The sequence below is a fragment of the Pezoporus flaviventris genome, unplaced genomic scaffold, assembly GCF_033815535.1.
Source record: "Pezoporus flaviventris isolate CSIRO_AGI_PZ_B2104156 unplaced genomic scaffold, CSIRO_AGI_Pfla_v1 ptg000016l, whole genome shotgun sequence".
Lineage (NCBI taxonomy): Eukaryota > Metazoa > Chordata > Aves > Psittaciformes > Psittacidae > Pezoporus > Pezoporus flaviventris.
Window position 1 is genome coordinate 11,553,284 of NW_026892564.1, and position 22,784 is coordinate 11,576,067.

Here is a 22,784-nt window from a genome sequence, read left to right on the forward strand (position 1 = left end):
GCAGAGGTTAGTTTAAACGGTGTCACTTTCTCATTTGCCTTGTCCTTACCACCTGGGGACAACTGCAAGGGGAGTGCTGTGAATCTCCAAGGGCAACAGGCATAAGGCTGTGTTCCCTTTCAGGTGGTAAAGCATGATAGGAGTTTTAGAATACTGTATAGCAGGCACCTCTGAACTCCCAGCTCTGTCAAGTTTCACTTCCTGACTTCTGAGCTCCCCAGATGTGCAGCAGTGACTGAAGCGATGATACAAACTCCAGTGACTCAGGAAATTCAGGCTCTAACCAGGGTGAGTTACAAAACATCCACTACATGCATGTCAGCTCCTAATTATTCAAGCCAGTTCTCTTACTTCAGGTAGATTCTTCCTTCAAGGTACCTACCACTGGCCAGATTCCAGGAGGGCTGCTGAAATTTCTCCTCTGATTTGATCGTACATGTAATGGTTTCTAGAAAAGCTGATGTCTTTACATGCATTTGGCAAGGGAACAATACAAGATCCAAGAACACAGAAAAGGGAAACAGTACCTTCACATGGCTGGGGTATGGGAATTACCTGTAACAAGCCTTGAAGCCTCAGGATTTATTATGGTAGCCCCCTACTTTCATTTAGGACAGCTGTTCCTGCTATTAAAGGAAGGAGTTGGAGAATGACCCTGTCTCAGTGGAGGCATTCTAGAAAGAGGTCTGAAGTTACAGGTGGTAACAAGTTTTTCACTTCACTTCCCATTGAGCTGTAACTGTGACTTCTCCAAGGACTTTGGGATTTCCCTGCAGCCTGTTAACATCGTAAAGGAAGATGTAAAGGAAATAATCTATCAGTGCAAACAGCTTGTTTGAAAGGTGAAGGCTGAAATTACCTGTGTATCTCAATTGACTCATTCCAATAGGGAAACATAAACTACTTGCTTATGTAGTTCAACACAGTGACGTGGTCTCTCTGATGCTAAAGTATGCTATAATATCACTCACTCTCCACATTTTCCATGCATTGCTCTGTGCGCAACAGTATTTTCTGACCACAGGTGGAATAGACCTTCTTGTCTTCAAGGCAGCCAAGTCTGTACCTACAGTGTGAGAGCTTTGGGGAGCAGCACTGCAGAGGAGGTGCTGCTGGTGGAAGTCATGGTCTGAGCAGACCAGGAACAAGAGCTGTAGAACAGGGTTAACAAAACTGGGAAGTTTGTGATTTGGGCATAGCAAAAAAGGACAAGAATAATTTCATGTAGTTTGTCAGGAAATGGCCTTTATTGTGTAAAAAATAAGTTAACAAGTCTGTAGAGGGTAATATTGAAAAGATTACCCTTTAGGATTACCAAATGATTCTTAGGTAATGTGTTTCATTAAACATTCCCCGGCTGTTTGTCATCTTTGACGTGCGATTCTGTACAAAATACAGGAACTTAGCAGATAAAACGAGCAGACATCACCGCAGCATGGTGAAAGGAAGCTACAGTACAACCTCCAGCGCAGAAAACTGAGGAGAAAGAAACTGTAAACTTTTAATTCACCAGAATACTTTTGAATGAGACAGACTGTAGCAACCCAGCATGCAAGTCATCTACAAGACAGTGCTGACCTCTGCTCTTCTCACTAAACTCTGAGGGATCTTTCATCGTAACAACCCATATATGTCATCAGTATCAGGCATGTCCCTATAAATAACAGAATAAATTCAGCATTGAGGAATGAGGCTGTCAAGGAACCATCCAAAATCTCTGGATTTTGGGATAGAGATAAAATGAAACTGCAATGAAGAAAGCTGGAATCTTCAGATAATAGCAGAAATCCCTTGATTTTGATTCATGTTTACCTGCTTCCTCAAATCAGTCCAGCAAGATTGTCCCAGGTTACACCAGTCTGCCAGGGTAAACTTTCTGCCTAATCCCTCTATAAAATACACAAGAGGGTTCTTGGTTATGGGAGGGTATTCCATGTAAGAGATTTCAGTGCTTGGCTGTGAAAATATGGGTGTATTCAGGTAGTCAGCTTTGGGCTTCTGCTTTCAAGTGCTGCAGGACCTGGGACACAAACTATTTGCAACAACTACAACAGTTCAGATAACTCACAGAAGCAAACTGAAATTCTTGAGGATCAGGAAGGTAGGAGCACTCGGCTCCTCCTCTTCCCATTGAGTACTTAGCACACACTGAGTACATTAGAACCAGAAGACAGAGCAAGTTCTCCCCCCGGTGCTGCCAGTTCAGCCTGGTAGGAGAAGTCAACCCAGACTTGCTGTCCCAATCCTTCCTTGGGAGTCACTGTAATATGTTCAAACAGAGTTCTCAGCAAGCAGGATTGAATGGCAGGTCCCTCAGGACACAGAGCACACAGACCTGTGGCAATAATGAAAATATGGATTAAATTCTCCCAGTGGTGTTACTGCAGCATTAATACCATGGTATTATTTTTTATAATAACATAGTATTTGCTGAGGTAAGCCACTTTGGAAATCCCACTGTATTTAGTAATGCTGTGTTTTTATCAGGAAATCACTTCTGCTCACCACCAAAGGCCTGCAAGTTGTTCTGTGTCGAAACACTTTGGGCTGCTTAGGTGTTTTTGTATCCAAATAAATTTTTACATGTATTCATGTTAGCAGATGAAAAAACTATGTGTATCTAATGGCAAAGTCAAGGCAAACAAATGCTTCCTTGTGTTCTGTCAACAGGCGCCGGCTGACAACTCTGTAAAAGACAAAGAGTTGGCTTTTTTTCTTGCAATACAGAGGACGCATGAGCTAAGGCAGCAGGACAGAGCACATGTACATCTACAGAAATGTAAATAAATTAAGCATGTTTCATCTACTAATGATTACAACTGCAAAGAAGTAGGGACAACAACCCCAAAATGGCACATGTTTTGTGGTGTTATTTTTGGGCATGTGAATTCCATGAAGACAAGGGCATGGATTGGTACATATACATTACCATCATAATCCTTTTCCTCTTACCTTCTAGTTTAAATACCAAAGGAGAGCTGCTGCATACAGACATCCTTTAAGGGAATTTAAGTGGTATCACAGATTTAACAGTAATTTTCAATACCTTTAACTCCATTTAAATTTTTTAAAGTTCTTTTGGGCTTGCATTTGGAATGTTTGCTCTTGGACAAAAAAGTGTGAGTAACCTTTGAACAAAATGTTATCCTGGCAATGGTGGGAAGGAGATTACTAATCTAAAATGTATTATTCCTTTTGTACTATCCCTTTCATATAAAACAGAATACTAAAATAAAAGCCTTTAATGAAGTTGGATTTTAACTTCAGCAATTGCTTACCCTAAAGAGAACATTCCTGGCAGTTTCAATCTTTGAAAATTAGAGGTGTCAAAAAGCAGTCTTTATAGCAGTGCCTATTAAATCCAGCCAGATTTTGCTGTTAGAGTACGTACAAATGTCAGCAACAGTTAATTGTCAGCACGTTTCATTCTCCAGGACAATCCTTAAATGCTGAATGTCGACATGAACACATACCTGTTGGAATTCAGCTGCCATTAAATGCTATGTTCATTTGCATTCCTTAATATGAAATAAGCTGTTGCACTAATTCATTTCTTCTTTTCAATTTGGCCACTTATAAATCCTTCAATACTCACTTTTCTTCTATGGCAGATAATGGTGTGGTAGCGCCAGTAACTTAGTTTTTAGCATATATATAAAGTGAGCACATGGAGGGTTTACTTTTTACAGTAAAAGGAGTATTCTCAAAAATCTCAAGCAAATAGAAGGTAAAAACACTGCCAGGTCACAGTGAAAATGACTGAGAATTCAGGGAAAAAGTGAGATGCATCATCTCAACATCTCCTTCATTTTAAATGTGCCAAATATCAAGAGGGAAAATATTCACTAGGAAAATACTGACATTCACTAATAAGGAAGAAATCTGTGTCAAAAGTCACTACATGGGGTTGGAGGACATTGTGGGTCAGAGAATATTTAAATGAAGCCCTTGTGTATTTTGGGATTTTGGGCTTTATTCTCCTTGTAAAATGGACTCCAAGCTGCTCAAGCCATGCGCTTGCAAGGCCTGCGTTCCTGTGATTGCATAGAGAGCTGGAGGCAGGAGAGCAGTGCACCTGAATATGATTTAAGAGTACTTGTCAATAAAGTGGAGCTCGTTGGAACCAACCTGGGGCTTGCACTCTACTGCAAAAACATCTGCAAGGAAGAATTGGGCAAAGCATTTTCAAAACTACACACGTGCTTGTCCTTGCCTCTGTCCTCTTGTCTTCTTTATACCTTAAGAACAAAGATAGTTTCTCACACAGAATATAAGTGAAGACAGATGACTCAGAGTTTTCCATTGTGGAACCCTCCCCCCTCCCCCATCTGTACCCCCCATTGTGGAACCCTCCCCCCCATTTACTACATCTGTAGTAAAAAACTGGCTTCATTAGAGATAATAAAGAAAAAGGAAAGTCATCTAAGTTTAATATCCAGATTACATTCTTATTCAAGTGAGTTCTGAACCCAAGTATATGTTAGTCCACTCCACACCAAACCTGTCTGAATCTAAGTGGTGCAACACTCATAAATCTATAGGCAACCCAGTGTGAGAATAATATTGTTCATTTAACTTCAAATTCTGAAGTACAATAACTTAAATTATGCTTCTGTTTAGTCCTGTGACAATGGCTTCAGGCACTTTTCAGGGTTTGGTTGGTGAATTATTTGTTTGTTTCCAACATAGCTTTGCACAGGTTAAATCAACTATAGAGCCTCTCAGGCAGCCACCGAGTGCAATGTCAGACATTGCTTTCTTATGGCATCTACCAAAAGACATAGGGTTTCCAGAATTCCAGAGGTGAATTAGTCATACTTCTTATCCCAATGCATCATGAATCAGTTCCTTTCACTTTTTATATTATAGTAGGAGACACTTAATGCAACTAGATGATCTGTATATATTGGGAGCACCATAACCAGAGGCATCTGGCAGTTAAAGGCAGGCAGAAGCTACAGTTGCTTTGGAGGAACATTTGAGGGCAGCAGCTTTCAACAGTGGTATGGTTTCAGGACTTGCGATGTCAACAAAAGCAGACACCAAGAAATAGAGATGCCAACAAGTTATACAGAGCTTTGCATGTGGCTCTCATGTGGAACTGGAAGGTGCCCCCAATTGCCAGCTGTTTCCATAGTGGTGGTATTCCCCTTTCCAAAACGTCTTCCCTCAGGGGAGGTCACACTGGTTCTTCTACGTTTCTGCTAACCCCAGTCTTATCCAGGTAACCACTCAGATTAGGAACCAGCACTTGCCCCTCCTCTAAGATGGAAAACCCCAGAGCAGCATACAGGCAACAGCCCTGCTAGAGGGTCTGCTAAGGGAGGACATGTTCATTCTAAAGGTATTTTCAAGGTGATAATGTGTATGACATTACTGCTTCACGTTATCAGTCACATGGAAGGTTTTCTGGTCAGAACTCACAGAATGGTGGTGTTCTGCTTCCCTGTGCATTTGCCTTACGCAGGGAATGTTTCCTCAATGACATTGAGGGAGGTGGTAGGGTCCCCATCACTGGAGGTTTTCAAGGTGTGATTGGACAGGGTGCTAGATGACTTCATCTAGGCTCCCTTTCCCACAAGATGTTGGGAGCAGATGATCTGTTATGGTCCCTTCCAACCTGGGTTGTTCTATGATTTAGTGGTTGTAGTGGCAATGTATTAAAATGGGGCGGGGGGAAGCTGTATCAAAGCTCCAGAACAAATGCTTTCCTGGTGGAATTTCTTGGATGAAAGTTTTACAGACTTGGGAGTACCCAAGTACAAGCTGCCCTTTCCTGGCAGCTTCTTTCCACATTCCCGTATTTCATCTTCATTTGGGACTTGCATTAACATTTACTGGAGGCAGCTGCAGGCTTGGGCGCACTGCAGGGCTGTGTGTAGTCTGAGTGAATCCATGTACCCGCTCCAATTTATGCATTACAACAGGCCCCCCAGCAGAAGCAGTGTTTAAACTGGAAGTTATTATCCAGTTACAGCAAAAGCCAGAAGCAGAAACTGTGAAGTGCCTACAATGCTTGAGGTGAATAAACCATCTGTCAAACAGGCTGACTCCTGCTTGAGGAACAGTGACTTACTGCCATTTGAAATGCTGGTTAATAAAACTTAAAAAGGGTCTGAGTGGGGCCCAAAGCACTGTTGGGGGAACATGGGTACAACAAATCCTGCTTACAAACCTGAGGTGCCCAATCCTAACAGCTTTTAATATAATCAGTCTATTGCCACATTTATCCAGTGCCCAAACCAGGATCTGTAAAACACCAACAGTAATTCAAGATGTTTCAGCCCGTTACTGTTAGAAACTAAGTCTTCAGAACTGTTTATGTATCAGTGCCAGTTATTTGCTAAGGGTACTGACGGCTGGGAAGCAAAAGGAATATTTAAGTGTTTAAAGAATGAAACTATATTTACTTATTGCAGTGACCTGTTTTGTACCTTCAAATCTGTCAATGTCCTTGGTTTTCTTCTAGCTCTTTTTCATCACCTTCCCTTTTACTTCCTGCGTTTTCTGCCTTTCCAAGCAACACATGGACAGGTGGTATCCCTGTCTGTCCCTTTCTGAGCTCAGGAACTGCTCTCAGTGACACGCACCAAGTTACAGGCAGTTTGTCACATCCTAGAACCTATTTCCTGTATCCTGCCCCCCCCTCCCCCAACCCCCAACAGTTTTACAGCTGCTAAAGAGTTAAATGTACCAATATTCACATATGCTATACTCCACTCAGTATAACGTACCTGGAGCTTAGACTGTCCTTTTCACAATTCAAGAGCACTCAGATCTTTCTAAATACAGGAGCCTGATGAGTGGGAGTTTCAAAAGCAACTCAAGCATCATCCTCAAGTCATGACAAGTAAAAAACAATAGCTTTGAAGGTTGTACCTGCAGGAATTCATTTGTTCAGATCATATTCATTCATATGTTAACAAATCAAAGCATTTCATGCTACTGTGAGTTTAAAATCCCAGATGTCTTCTCACTACAGCAAACTGTTTTTCAAATGAGACTCACAGTGAAAAGTTTCAGTGTTAGAAAGCAGACTTTGTTCCAGGAAATAAAAGAATATAAAACCAACACATTTAATGGAAAGAAAAAGTATCTTACAAAAACGTCTTAATTCCAGAAATCACAACAGTAGTAATAAAACCTTAAAAGACAACTAAGACAGTGTTTATTCAGAAGCAGCATAAATCCAGACAACACATGAAAATCTCAAGTGTTTATTGTTACACTTCAAGTGCATATATTTCTTTACAATTTTGTGCCTTTCCAAAGGAACAGACATACAGCAGCCACAAAATTTGTTCTTTTCAGAAAGCTTTTACTAGCTTGAAATCTCATCTTTATAACAGGATAATACAGTGAACTAGTTCCAGTGATAAATTCCAGATTTATATAGACCAGATTTGTGAAAGAGTAAACTCAACATGGCAGTTTTTAATATTGCCACAAAGGGTGACAAAATACACAATTCAACTGAGTTCAGACAGGCAACAGACACAAGACATTCATAAAAAACAATCAAGTGTTTAATACAAAATACTCAGCTAAAGATAATTAAAGATAAAAAGAAAATGCTTTTCACAAGTAAACAGCATGGGCCCTATCTTCCGATGTCAACAATGACATGTTATTATGTGGGTACCTCCAAGGTTTAAATACAATGTGTGCAGGCTAAATTACTTCCACCTCTTCTATAAAGTAATGATGGGAGATGGAATCACCCAACACAGAAGTCTGAGTACTAGAAGTTAAATTCCCATTTTTAAATGGCTTGTGAGACTTTCCCCATTCACTACAAGGATACCTCTGTAGCTTCTTTGGCTGAGGCCACCGACTCTGAATAGCAATCCCAAACAAAATGGAAACACTTCCACTGCTGAGAAAGAACCAAAGAGGATAGTTTGGTCAGAATGCTAAACATTATGGAACAATTCTAAGCTTATGAACAAAATGCTCTAAAGAGATGAACGTGAATTCACAACTGTAATCTTTAATTTAGTAAGTAATACAGTATTGACAATGTTCATAAATATCATTAGTTTTGAAATAAAGACTTCAAAAAAGGCACAAATATATTATTCTGGAACAACTAATGAGTTTTTATTTCAGATTCTAAATTTAAATTTTAAATTTAGTCTTTTGCTGCAAACATTATGTAGTGGCATCACTTTTACCAACCCTATTCCCACAGAAGCGGAGATCGTACCAGAATGCAGAATAGGCAACAAGGCTTATTCTCTCCCTCAGTATTTCCATAAAACTTTACATACTGTAGATTATGGCAAATGCCAGATTCCAGCCATTTCACCTGTGTTACCATTGCATACATAAAGTTGCAGTGTACTTGGTGGACAATAGCCACAATGCCCCATCACACTGACTGATGTTGATTAGACTTCTATTTGCACCTCGAATTGCATTCAATTTTGGGCCCCTCATTACAAGAAAGACATTGAGGTGCTGAAGTAGCTCCAGAAAAGGGCAACAAATCTGGAGAACGGTATGAGGAGCAGCTGAGGAAACTAGGGGTGTTTAGTATGGAGAAAGGAGGCTGAAGGGGGGACCTTATCACCCTCTACAGCTACCTGAAAGGAGGTTGTAGTGAGCTGGCGGTCAGTCTCTTCTCCCAAGAAACAAGTGACAGGATAAGAGGTAACATCCTCAAGCTGTGCCAGGGGAGGTTTACACTGGACATTGGAAAAAATTTATTTACCGAAGGCAGGATCAGGTGTTGGAACAGGCTGCCCAGGGCAGTGATGGGATCACCATCTCTGGAGGTGTTCACAAACCATGTAGATGAGGCCCTCACTGACATGGCTTCGTGATGGACTTGGCAGTCCTGGGGTAATGGCTGGATTTGATGATCTTAAAGGTCTTTTCCATCCTAGTTGATTCTACGATTCCAGCTTCTTGTCCTTCCAGATGATGGGGACTGGAGAGAAGAGACTCCAACATTTCAGTTCCATGGGGATAAAGAAATGCTTCACCTCACTTGGCAACAATCTGCATTCATCTCAAGAGCATCAAGAGCGTATTGGCAAAACCCTTTCCTTCCCCTGAGAAACACCAATTGCAATATGAAGCTTACAGCCTTAGTAAGTTGAGACGGAAAGTCCTTTGGATCTCTGAAAGTTTCAGATCCCTCTCTTCAAGAAGGATTCAAAGAGGACTTGGGAGTCTTTGTGTAAAACTGAACGTAAAGAAATCACATGCAGAAAACCTTAAACCATTTCAACGCCTGGGCCAGAAACACCACGCCATACCTGGGAGAACCAAAGCAGTGATTATAGAAGAAAAAAGATTTACTGCGTTATTGTCCAATATGGGTTTTCCAGATATGTGCTTCGAGTCTTTTGTTTGGTGGTTGACAACCATGCCAATATTCTGGTCAAAACCTGGGGAAAGATAAAAGACTTCATTTTACAAAGCCAACCAAGCTGAAAAGAAACTTAGTAACCAAATGTATGCAACGTCATAAATTTAGTTTACCATTATTTGTTAAACCTCTGTAAGAAAAGACAGCAACAGACTAAATGAAATCATAGTTAGTTTAATCTTCTAGCTTCAAAGACTGGAATATAAATACAATATTTTGTGTTAGAAGTTATTTCTTTTGCAAAGTTACACTTTTGCCAGGTCTACTTCTCTATGTAGTTTCATAGCGAAGAAAGGAATAGAGTGAGCTGAATCAGGAGTAAGTTGTTCTAAGGCACTGGATGCTCGTTTCAACTAAACAGAAACAACTGATTAGCCACACGTATTTCCTGTCACGAAGATGTATTTGTTTTAAAGTAAAATTATGGAAATGACATTATTATTTGATCTGTCAGAAAACAAGCTTCTTATGGAACTTGAATTTAGCATTTCTACTTACATAGCAGTTTTATACTACCAGCAGCTGTTTTTTTTTTCCTGGTACTTAAGCCGTTTCTTGCTCTACCTCTGTATTATCAGTACTCTAGTACTGTATTTCATTAGCTGTTACTGTACACAGTTAGCCTATCTTCTGTCCAGCTGCATTACTTTCTAAGCTGATCAAAGTGTAAAATTCTAGCATGACTGATTTTAATGCCAACTCAAGCTGTAGTGAAGCATGTAACTGGGTATGTATGTCCATGTGCACACCTTTAAGGATGACACAAAGAAACATTCCAAAATAAATCACTGTATTTTATATTAACATTATTTTCTCTTATCTGTAAACCCCACAACATGGAAATTTCAGTTTGAACTGCCGCTCTGTGACAAAAAGATTTTCAGCACCTCAGACAAAACTTAAAAAACCCCACAGCACGAACCTGCCTGGCAGGTATATAGCTGCTATTACTTTTACCTTTGAATCATGTTTTTAAACCTAGCTTTGGATAATGCAAAAAAGCTACAGAAAAATTCAGCTTCAAAGCCTGATAGTTTAACTCTTAACAATTGCTATGTTTTAGGAAGTTGTAAGTTTTCTTGAGAGAAAAACTGGGAATAAATTTTTATAAATATATACTTCAAATGCACATAAAGCATAGACTGAGAGAATTAACAAGTACTAGGAAAGGTAACAGTAATTCCTTCTATTCCTTTTGTTATTTACAGAATAGGTCTGGCCTCAGACTGATACCACAGGAAAATTTTAATGTAATTCTGTGCAGCTATTCGAAGTTTTACTTAATAAATGTGTGGGCAGGGAAGGACTTTCACCTAGAAACTGGCTATCACAGTATATTACACAAACCAAATCTAGGAGGATTACCAACAAGAAAAACATTGGCAAAAGGGATTAGCAGTGGCAGCATGATATTTTCAAAAGAACGCACAATTCTTTATTAGCACTGCCGTATTTATTGTTTTTCAAGATGCTGCAGAGAGACCGGAGTATTTCTTATGAGACCACGCTGAACGGGGATTGGAAAAGCAGGTTGAAGTAGGGAGGAACACAAAACCTAACAGCGTGTACCACAGGAGCAGCACTATTTCATTTATATCACAGCATATATATATACATACACACACACCATAGTGTATATCCATATATAATATAGATACTGCAGCAGTACTTATGAACTTGTAAAAGAAACACTGGAACTTGCATACTGCTCCTGCTGTGGCTAGCAAAATAAGTTGCTGAGCATGGAAAAATATCTGAAGTGAAGAATAAATAACTGCTGATAAATGCTGGCATGCATTAGCTAGGTTTACCACATACTCTTAATGCATCTGCATCATTAGAAGCATGAAACATCGCCCAAGTGCTTAAGTGCGTCTTCTTTAGTACAGAAATTTCTAGAAATTCCTCAAATGGTTAAACACTCAATTCCATTTTAGGCTTTCTTGGAAACAGAAGGTCTAAACAGACTACAAGAAATAGAGCATAGAAACTGCTGGAAAGCCAAATCCACAGCATCAACAACAGTCTGCAGTTCTCATTGTGATGACAGACTTAAACGACTTGGATCTTTCAGGCAGGTCATCTGTACCTTCAAACCTCGACTTCCAACAAGTAAGTAGATAAGAATTCTCTCTGCAACCAGCTATTAAACAGAATAGCATCACATATAGTCTTTAAACAACTTTTCAGCAGATTACAGTTTAGCCTAAAGGTTGTCTGTAGTTTTTATTCACAAAGATCCTTAGAGGCAATTAGTAAAATACTGAAATCATTTAGACTCAGCCAGCCAAGAGGGTTTTTAAAAATGAACATGATTTTTTAGTTAAAGTCACAGCTGGTTTGTCATGAACTTAACTTACAGGAAACAGTACTCTAGAAGCAGTGAAAACTTAAATTGTGGGCACATGTTCCTGGAGCTTTTCTTATGTAATTCTTAAAGCTGACACTATTGCTGCCTTCAGAATTAGAACTCAAGCTTCTGCAGTGACAACTGATTTGGGTAAATGGATAAAATTAAGCTGACGTTTTCTCATATGTTACCATAATTAGATCTATAGAAAACTAGAGGGCAGCAATTGCTTTCTGCAAGTTAACATGTTGCAGATCTCTGTTCTCTTTCAGTAATCAACAAGACAGTAACATAATATACACAAATAAAAATATGGAAAAGAACCAGCTGCCCTTGCTCTTGTTTTCACTATCATGTCCATCACTTTGGCTCCCTTTATCCTTTGTGTTGCTAATTCTGTATTTTCTCCATATAAAAATCATGTCCTCAGCCCTTCTGGAAATTCCAAGTCCATTTTGAGGTTACACTGAAGGGGGGGTAAAAAAAAGAATAATCTTACCACTGTATTGCATTGTAGCTCCCAAATAGGAATCCACAATTGATCCCAGTAAGCCAGCTGCTGCACCAAACACAATAATGGGCCATTGTGGAGCAGATACTTCCAGATCAGTCACGAAAATGAGTTGTGTGATGAAGTAGGCTATACCTACTACCATGCCGCCAAGCAAACTTGACAGCAGGCCCACAAAAGTAATTGCTCCATTAGTACCTGAATCAAACAAAACCAAGCTGATTCACCAACTTTTCCTTGAAGCCTTGCATTTGTTCAAATGTTTTAGATGAAATCAAAACTGTGTTCATAGTGATCTTCCCCCCCTTATATCCACAAGCAAAAAAAACCCAATAAAATTACCATGCACTCAAATCCTATCCCACAAGGCGTACAACTTGGATCAACATGCCAACAAGACCCAAAAAAAGACACACTGCTTTAAGGCAGCAATGTCATCCACTGTTTAGACAAGGCCTGACAGACAGAAGGGTCACTTTACCCATCCTTGGTAAGATACCAAAGGAAATGAGTGATGTAGTTAAGTGAATTTTCTGTGGCATCTGTATTGAATATTCTTCTACTGATTAAAATTTTCATGTCTAAAAAACTGAGTTGTAAACTTGTATTCTTTATATTTTTGGCAATATAAAGACTTTTATTAGTGCCAGAAATGAGAACTGACAGCGCTCACTAAGAATGATTTTAGCTCCCACCAACGAGAAGCAGCAGAAACACAACTGAGTATATTCCATTTCAGCAAATGCGTTCCTGCTAGTATTTTCTAATCCCGGATTTCTGATGCTTGGGGTTTTTTGAGGTTTTTTTTTTTTAATTTTCAAGTCAGATGCATAGTTCTAAACAGATTAGCATAAGAACATGAAGAACAGGTAACACCTTACCCACTGGAACCTTTTCCCAGGTTGTTATCAACCTTGGCTTGCTTTTACTCATAACACTACCAATCTCTGAAGCCCATGTATCACCAGCAGAGCATGCCAAAGCTCCCAAAAGGGATAAGCACATCCATGATGCTGTGTATTGCTTTGAAAAGTCTATAGGAATTTCACCCGGTCCATTTTCTATCATATATAAGAGAGCCAGCTCAGTAGGAACACCACCGTTACACAATACTTGCAACCAGTTCCTCTGTCCACCTAAAGTGACAAAAACCAAGATTAGTATTTTCAGGCAAAATACCCTGGACAGACAACAGCATGAGACAAAAGCAAAATACACACATATAAAGTTAAAATAAAAAAAAAAAATTTTAGAACCAGAAACTAGATAGCAATTTATTAAATAGAACAGAAGCAAAAGCAAAGTCACTTGCTAACGATCATATTGATGGAGTTGGAGGGGAGGCACAACAACAGTGTGCCTTATTTTGGAGATTACATCTCATCTACCCCTTCGAAAGAAAGAGGAATATATAGTGTTTATTCTTCACAAGGAAACTGGAAGAATTTAAAAGTTATGGCTTACCTTCTTTGTATTCTGAATCTATTTGCTTCTTTATATCTTTTTTCCATTTAGTAAGTTTTGAAGAAGTAACAAAAAATACAAACAAAGAGGTGAAGAAACTGTAATTTGCAACTGTAAGGATAAATCCAACCACCAATCCTATGGGAAAAAAAAAGCATATAAAATCCTTTCATGTAACACTTTGCAAAGTGTTTTGAATCTCTTGAATACAAAAAGTATGATAAACTTCAATCATGCAAGAAGAGAATTACTGAAGCATCTAATACCTGTATAATAATTCCAAAGACATCTTGACTGAAAAATAAAAAACCCAGTTATTTTTGCAATTTTCCCTTAAGTTTTATTGCCAAATTATGTGATCTTTTAAGACCTTCTCTTGACACAAATTAGTAATACTGTGCAAAAATAAAAACCAGATAAATAAATAAATAAATAAAAGCCTAAGGTTATATAATTCAAACTGAAGTACTCTGCCTGAAGAATAGGATTATTTGTGTAAAAAGCATATACAGAGCTGTGGCTGTGTCTCTATCAGCAAATTTATCTTCTGGTCTCTAAGATAACCTGAATAATCCTCTTCCGTATCATAACGGATGCTACTTGTCCTTTCTGTTCCTCATTTTCTTTTTCCGTATTTGATTTTAAGCCATCTTTTTCTTTCTGTAAGTATTTAAGCTCCTGGGTGTAATTCTGCTTTATCTCCTCTTTCACAGGGGAGGACTAATTCCTACTGCCCACCATGAGTTAAAAATTCTTCGCAAATGAAAGAAAACTGCCTGCACATAAAACAAATGCCAGCATAAACTGCCTAGCAGAGCTGTTAACGTTAACAGGCAGAAACAGCAGAAAAGATGGCTTTTCTTAATTTAGAAAATGCTCCCATCAATGCACAGACAGATCAAGACTAACAAAACAGTGACATGGGAGGAAAGGGTTTGACCTCCTGTTTCTTTCCATTGACCATCAATCCAGACAACATCAGAATACAAGGGTGAATCACATCACCCAGAAATATTGCACCAGATTTCAACAAACACTACTGTACACTACATTGCGTTTTTTTAATAACATCATTAAGAAAAATTTTGTTGATATGGTAATTTGTTTGAAGTACAGATTTCATTTTCTTGGAAGGCCAAAAAATGTCTAGAACTGCTCATATTACAGAAAGGAGAACCACAGTATCTTTACTGGTTTCCTACCAGGCACATAGGCTACTGACATGGCTCAGTTTCATGGTATTTCTTTACCAATAACTCTTGCCATTTCTTTATTTCTACATGAATTTATCTGTATGTTAAACCAAAACATGCAATTTAACTGCATGCTATACTGAAGTTTACAAGAATCTTCTGGGTTCATGTAAGTCTAAAGACAATATAATCAAATGAATTACAAACAGCAGCAAAAAACTACTTAAACAGGCATGAGGAAAAAAATCAGTATGAATTTAAGGTACATATGCTTACATTTACACTTCTATTATAATAGAACTAGGTAGTAAAGTCTTAAAAGACTATTATGTACAATACAAAGAGCCTTAGTTTACTAAATGTTTAGCTTAGCAGGCTCACAAAAAACGTACCTCCCAATGCACCACTGTGATCAAGACTCTTCTTCTTAAAACCCTGTGTAGCAATTGTTAGTGGAACCAAGATTGAAAAAAGCCAGCGCCATGGAGAAATAGGTCGTAAAGTACCTGATAAATCAAATAAAATGGTTACATATGATCCTTATAAGCCTTTTTAAAGCCTTTATATATGAAAAGTCATTATCTTCTAGTATATGTTTAAAAACTGATCTTAGAGATTAAAACTTTTTACCCATGGTAACCAAGCTCTTGAGTCCCTCTCCCCACCACAGGAGGGCGTCTCCTCAACAGGCCCTCAGGACGTGAGAACACATTTGATATCTTTTACAATAGTTGTTCCTATGACTTTATTAACTCTTTTCACCAAAAGGGCTAGTCCTAGAAACGTTTAAAGGCAACTAGGAATACTGAAAAGAATAAAGCTTATTTCAGCAAGCCATCATTCTCCAAACCATAATTTTTAAAAAAGAACATTAATACACTATACATTTTGTATTTAAGGAAAGGTAGCCACATGACATACAAATCAAGTGTTATATAGTCTGGTTTCCACCTCAATATTTATGCTCAAGTGAGCCTGAAGAAATTTAATGCAGTTCTTGTCCTGTTTCTGCAGAAAATTTGGCTTAGCTGAGAATTCACAGATGATTTAGACTTCTTAGTCTTTGCTTTGCATAGGTCCTCTCTACCATATATGCATGCAACCCTTTCCCAACCTGGCAGCCCATCTTCATAGAATCACAGAATAGTTAGGGTTGGAAAGGATCTTAAGATCATCTAATTCCACCCCCCCTCCCATGGGCAGGGACACCTCACACTACACCATGTCACCCAAGGCTCTGTCCAACCTGGCCTTGAATACTGCCAGGGATGAAGCATTCACAACTTCCCTGGGCAACCCATTCCAGTACCTCACCACTGTCATGGTAAAGAACTTCTTCCTTATGTCCAATCTAGACTTCCCCTGTTAAGTTTTAACTCGTTACCCCTTGTTCTATCACTACAGTCCCCAATGAAGAGTCCCTCCCCAGCATCCTTACAGGCCCCCTTCAGATACTGGAAGGCTGCTATGAAGTGTCCACGCAGCCTTCTCTTCTCCAGGCTGAACAACCCCAACTTTCTCAGCCTGTCTTCATCTTGATCTGGAGCATCATAGAGACTTGTTGAAAAGCAAGCTGCACCCAACAGTTTCATGTCTTGTAATATGTATTTACTCCCAAATTTTTTTTTCTTCTCTTAGGATTTTCTAAAATAATCCTTTTCCACTTCTACATTCCACTGTCCTCCCTGTTATGTTTTCCTCAGTTCTATCTAGAACAGCACGACCAGATTGAGTGACAACAGAACTTCTTTTTGTTTGCACAACACGTTGGCGTGAGAAATTATTTTCTTCATGGCATGCAGTGTAAACTGAAAGCACATATTTAAGCTAAGAGATAGCCTTCTTTCTCTACATGTTAATGTGCCCCACATAGTGGGGGAATCCTTTCCACTGATTTTTCTTCTCTGACAGTGGCTGCAATATGTGCCAGCGCCTCACCACCCTCACAGTAAAAGATTTCTTCTTGGTATCTAAACTAAACCTACCCTCTTCCAGCTCAAAACCATTCCCCCTTGTCCTGTCACGACATGCCTTTGTGAAAAGTCCCTCTCCAGACTTCTTGTAGGCCCTCTTTAGGTAGAGGAAGACGGCTCTAAAGTCTCCCCGGAACCTTTTCTTCTCCAGGCTTACCAACTCCAGGAGAGGTGTGCCTGCCCTCTAGTAATCCCTGTGGCCCTCCTCTAGACTCGCTCCAACAGCTTCACATCCTTCTCATGTTGGAGACCTCAGAATTGACCTTCTTGCTCTATAACCGCTTTTAAAAAAGGGAAGATTTGTCTGCAGTCTCCTTCTCAGTATCAGGAGATACCTGATACATCTGATTCACCTGCTGGAGTGAGTCCCAAGGAGGCCCACGAAGATTTACCAGACCTCTCCACTTTCTGCTGTCAATTCTCAATCATATTATATAGCAAGGACTGGAATATCCTAGTTAGCAGAAGAACACAGAGAGCTATACCTATAGAGCTGATAAACACAATGTTCAGTCCAACTTGGCTAGCTCTAAATGAGACAAACTGCTTGCTTCTGCATGACTTCTATGTGTCTGGCATCTCTCTAAAAGCCAACGTAGAAGTGTCCAGACAACACAGATTTAATGCTATACCAGGGCTAATACACCATGCCAAAACCTGAAGCACTGAAAAACACTGAGCAGAGACATCCAGCTGCCACTGCAAAAGTCAGCTTATACTAGTGGGATATTTATTCTAGCTGGATATATTGTGGATCCAAGGTGACACTAGGCAGCTGAGGGTCTTCACACTGCATCCCTAGGTACTCTCACCAATACTGCACTGACATTGGAGCTGAGCATTTCCTGCATGAAACTGGCAGAAGTCCTACGAACAGGTCTTTCCTTGTCTTAGGAAAGCAGTCAAACTCTTCTAGGTTTGCACTGATGGGAAGGCACTACTGCTGCTTTTCCACACTGCTGTAAAAATGGTCCTAGAACTGAGAGTACAGAAAGTACTAATGTCCCTGCAATTACACACAACTAAGTCACAGCCTGAGCTATCACTGAATCACAGAATCATTTGGGTTAGAAGGGACCTTGAAGCTCATCCAGTTCCAGCCCCACTGCCATGGCCAGAGACACCTTCCACTAGACCACCTTTTCAAGGCCCTTTGCAACCTGGCTTTGAACACGGCCACAAATGGAGCACCCACAGCTTCCCTGGGCAGCCTGTGCTACTGCCTCACCACCCTCACAGGGAAGAACTTCGAATATTTGCTTTCTTTCAGGAAAATAAATTATAAAGCATACCAACATTTTACATTCAACGGGATCCCTAGGCAGTGCACCTAGAAGGGCACATTGGCCATTAACACCTTATAAACCATCTGCAGCTACTGTCAGGGCTTTCAGGTCTGCTGAGGCCGAAAGGAGCTCTGCAACCCCTCTTCCAACGCCGTACCCCCAGTCTGCAGGGGCTCCGCTCCCCCTCGCCGTGTCACCTCCTCAGCCCCCACCCGGCCTTTGCACTCACCGTAGTACGTACTTGCGGTCATGGACACGATCCAGAACACCAGAGAAATACAAATGAGCGCGTTCAGGATGATAATATTCGCCATCATCTTGAGGTACTCTTTGAAGAAATCCTCCTCGCAATAGGACATAGGAATCCAAAAAGAGAACACCTGGAGGGGAAGCACGGGGCGCACCGCATCAGCCACACCGCTATCTCCTCCTCCTCCTGCTCCTGCCCGGCGCGAGCCGCGGCCCGAAGCGGCACGCACCGCCCCCGAGGCCGCCTCTGTTCCCCCACACCTCGGGGAGCCACTGGGAGGCACCGACCCGTTCATGGGGAGGCGGACGTTAGGGGTCGAGCTGCGAGGCGCTGTGCGACTGGTAGGCCCCGGCCCTTCCTCCTTCCCTCCCATCACCTATCTCTGCCACAGACCTGCTCCCGCGGCCCTCCGGCGCCGCCACCATTCCGCCCCGCCACCCCTCTACGCATGCTCCGCGAGCTGCACGGTGGCGGGGAAGGAGGAAGGGAGGGAGGAGGCGGTCCCGGTCCTGCAAGCACTCAACAGGCCTCGGGGCGGAGCTGTGGTATCGGTTATCCACCCACAGCCTTTCCCAGCCCTAATGGGTTCCCGGGTACCGATCCTCTGCGAGACCGGCGTCTGCCTGTCGCAACCCCCCGTCCTTGTTAAGCGTGCCTCCTCTGTGGTAAACGGTAATCCGTGAGCCAGCCGCTATCTCCGGGCTCGTGGACCCACGGCTTGCCTCTGCACCAGGGCGTCTAGTGCCTTGCACGGTGGGCTCGAATAACGACCAATGGAAAAAACACTAGTTAAAGATAAATCAACTTTGTCAAATAGCGTTTGTGTAATAAACCTAGGCATGAAAAGTATGAAGTGAGTTGGTAATTAGTGATACCCGTGAGTATCTGGATGAGGTTTGAAACTTGCTGGAGCATTGCAGAGTTCATTAACAGGACAAGAAGGAGACTTGAAACATCTCTCGAAGTTCACATGGGATGTAAACAAGCCAAACCTGCCTGATAGGTTTTCATTGGGCATGCCAGAATTACTCTCAAAACACTCGACTGTAAATAATGTATCCCGAGTTACTAGAAGGACTCCAAAACTCACTGCGTGTATCAGAGGCTTTGTTACCAAAGCAAAGAGATGAGAAACTCCACTTCTCAAAAGCCCTCTGTTCACTTTGAGGCAGCTGCCTATAAAATAAACTACTTCAGACATCACAGAAGGTAATTCTGAAGTAGCATTTATATATTAAACATTTGTTATGTGGAAGGTAGACCCAAACCCTTCAAGTTTACAAACATGGGTTCAGATGAGCCACCTCATGAACATCAGTAACCTTGGGTGCCATTTGTTATGGCCTTGTAGCAGCAGCAGAATAGAATATTTAAGTATTCAATGACAGACAGAGTAATAGGAAAATGTGAATTAAAAGTTCTTTTGCATACAACAAGAGTAGCTTTTAAGCTTAAAAATTCAAATGAATAATCGTAGTGTAAGAGTTGGCAATTTCCCTGCTGATTTGAAGCCAATTTCTTGCATGTTGGCACCTGTTCATCTTTCAAGCATGTTCCATTATTTTTCATTCGGGATCTGGAGTAAGTTTCTAACAGGGTGTGAACACAGCCCAGGTTGTGGATTCTTTTGCAACAGAAACTTAGATATATTTTTGTGTAGCTGTGAAAGAAATAGTTCACAGCTGCTTCTTCAGATGTTGTCTAAAATAGGGACCATGTTCTACAGAGATTTGCAGATACTTGGTTTTACTTGAAGACAGCAGGCTTATTCCAGAGGTTAAAGGTAACGCTTGGGTGTTTACAATGTGTTGGCTCCAGCCAATTGGAGCCAAAATTTGAACGAGGTGCCTTAGGCAAGGGTGTAGAGGCTTTATTTTATTTTCTGCTGTATTTATTGATAATAAAGACTGGGAACACCCAAATTTTCTCTGAACTGGAAATCCCCAAAACATTAATACTGATACCGGGAAATAAAGGGTTAACATTGTGCCTGCTTGCTTAAGCAGTAGCTGTGTTTGGTGAAGCAGAATTGTAGGAGATACAGCTGCTAGGCAGAATTGTAGTAGATAAGATTCATCTTAACATTTAAGACATTCTTGTTCAAATGGTATCTTTAGAAAGAAAAGGAACAGAAGATAGCCAGAGTAACAAAATTTACAAACTTGACAAGTTTCTGCTTTAAGATACATAAAACTGGCTTGTACCGAACCTGAGGTTTGGACAGGAGCTGAAACCCTATTGAGTCTGCATGAAACCAAGAGGTTACTCGCAGTGATGAAGAGGAACTACAGGCCTTCATCCTCACGACCCCCTAATGACCACCACCAGGAGGCACTGCGCAGGCGCACAAATGGGACGAATGCCAGAAAACTAATTATAATAGTAGACGGCAATAGGTTTTGCATAGGTATTAGGCGTGAAGCAGTCTCATGTTTAGGTAATCATTATATGTAATAGAAACGAACTGAGTGGCAAAGGGGGGCGCGCATGCTTTTGGAGGAGAAACCCCCATGCGCCTCAGCACTGAATAAAGCATACCTACTTTACAACTCTAACGAGTTATGGAGTCAATCCGCGTATCAATGTAGCAGGACTTACTTTGGTATACCTGGTGTTCCTTCCTAGCTCCCAACTTTTCAGTCTATCTGAGATCTGGATTTGAAATCGTAAAAGTCAGGGGCTCAGCAAATGGTCCGCTTTGTAAGAATAGGACACCTTTTAAAGGATAACCCTGATAACAACACTGCTTAGATGCTCCTGCCAAAATCTAAGTAAACAAATTTTTCAACCAGAACAAGATTCTTCTACTTAGACTGGTGGCTGAACAAATAGCTGCTTGTTTAGGTGTAACCAACTCCCATAAATCTATTAATTCAAATACACTCTTAACTGAAATTAATTATTTAATTTATTGCTTATTTTTTGTTTTCTAAACTGTAATAGACTGATACTGGATTTTCTGGTGGAGAAACAAAGATTCCTGCAGGAATCATAAACCCCTGGCTGATACCTGTGGGACTGTACATGTGGGACCATAATTAATGGTAACACAGAAGCTGGTACGACAAGGGGACAGGTTTGTGGCACTCTAAAGGATCCTTCACCTTCCTTCACGGATGGGTAGCACTTGCACTGATTTAGAGACATGCCAGACTATTACACTGGCTTATCCACAAACCTTACATCTTGGCTGAAAGCCACAGACGCTGCTCCTGGAGCTTACATGAGAAAGAAAAGCAAAGAGTATACTGCTCTTGGTGCCTGGGGTGAGAAAGGTGGTTCTAGTCATGAAACCTGTAGCAACCACTGTGAATAATGTTGGCTTTGATTCCTCTTTTAGCTCTGAGTCTTTTGCTATATGCGCTTTACCTCTTTTGCTTTTTCTGTATGTGGCTTCATACATCCCTCTTTCATTTTTTTCTATTATATGCAGCCAACAAGTTTTCCTGCAGCCACTTGGTACACATGGAATGTTACAAGAAGATTTGGAAATGAAAAAGAAAGAAACCCAAAGTTGGATTTCTTTCCACTTTTAGAAACTGAAAGAAGTTGACACATTTTTGAAAGGAACATCTACAGCAGTTACTGTCATTGGCCCAAATACTACGTTTAAAGTCCTCTTTTCTAGATGTTGCCCTTTGGTTTTAGTAAGTCCTGCAATAATGATTAACAATAAAATCACAACACTTTCAATGGGCAAATGTGTTGTTCAGGAGGTTTTTTTAATTTAAATTAAGAACACATCTAGATGTGTACAGTATCATGAATTCAGAATTCATGTACTTAGAATGCCATCTTGATCAGTAAGAACAGTATTGTATTATATATGCAATGCATACATTTAATAAATAGTTTTTGCTTATTAAAAAACACATTCCCAATTCATACCTAATAATTTTGATAAGCTTGATAATTTAAAAAAGGCAAGTAACAGTTGCTTGAGACAAGTAGATCTTAAAAGTTTTTCCCCGTGCTTTCCCATACAAGTACATTCTTGAAACAAGAAAAATCTGAGAAGTTTAAATTAAAAAAATATTGTTAGAATTACAGGCTGCCCAATATTGAGAAGAAGAGCTCCTTCTTACCATTTTCCCAGATCTATAGGATGCAAAGCACGACCAGTGCAGAGTCTAGAAGTAAAAATAAATACAATTTAATAGGAGACAGGAATGCAAGGTGATTAAAGGCAGTATGACCAACTGAAGATAATAGCATGTTACTGTAATAGCATGCTAATCACTCTTTTGCATGCATTCTTTTCCCAGGAATACATTAGAATTTAGTAGGTTTGCCATAATATAGAATAAAATTTCCAAATTTTCATGAAGTAGAAGTAGACTTTCTGTTCTGTTCCACCCTTTTGTATCTCTGATAGTACTCT

The 22,784-nt window shown here is 40.3% G+C and overlaps 1 protein-coding gene across 5 annotated transcripts; it reads right to left on the bottom strand.

Annotated features, from left to right (window-relative positions):
• Positions 1–7,203: 7,203 nt before the first annotated feature.
• TMEM19 (transmembrane protein 19) lies at positions 7,204–22,506 on the bottom strand. Of its 5 annotated transcripts, none has more exons than XM_061454784.1 (7): positions 22,489–22,506; positions 18,383–18,533; positions 15,287–15,400; positions 13,702–13,839; positions 13,119–13,373; positions 12,226–12,435; positions 7,204–9,395 (listed from the first exon to the last, which is right to left on the bottom strand). In XM_061454784.1, the coding sequence occupies exons 1-7, from the start codon at positions 22,489–22,491 to the stop codon at positions 9,232–9,234; spliced, it is 1,035 nt and encodes a 344-aa protein (XP_061310768.1). In that variant the 5' UTR covers positions 22,492–22,506; the 3' UTR covers positions 7,204–9,231. The 5 variants fall into 5 exon arrangements, with proteins under 5 accessions (XP_061310768.1, XP_061310767.1, XP_061310766.1 ...); XM_061454783.1 differs by lacking the exon at positions 22,489–22,506 and adding an exon at positions 18,797–18,854 and having other exon boundaries at positions 18,395–18,533; XM_061454782.1 differs by lacking the exon at positions 22,489–22,506 and adding an exon at positions 18,797–18,854.
• Between the last annotated feature and the right edge of the window lie 278 nt (positions 22,507–22,784).

Bases quoted from the DNA above. Each gene is read 5' to 3' on its own strand.
- TMEM19 (XM_061454781.1), bottom strand. From the start codon at position 18,776: ATGGGAGGGAAGGAGGAAGGGCCGGGGCCTACCAGTCGCACAGCGCCT. The intron at 13,840-15,286 runs GTACGTTTTTTG...TTTTTCCCATAG, and splicing joins TCACAGTGGTGCATTGGGAG to GATTGGTGGTTGGATTTATC. The intron at 12,436-13,118 runs GTAAGGTGTTAC...TGTTTGATTCAG, and splicing joins CTGGGAAAAGGTTCCAGTGG to GTACTAATGGAGCAATTACT.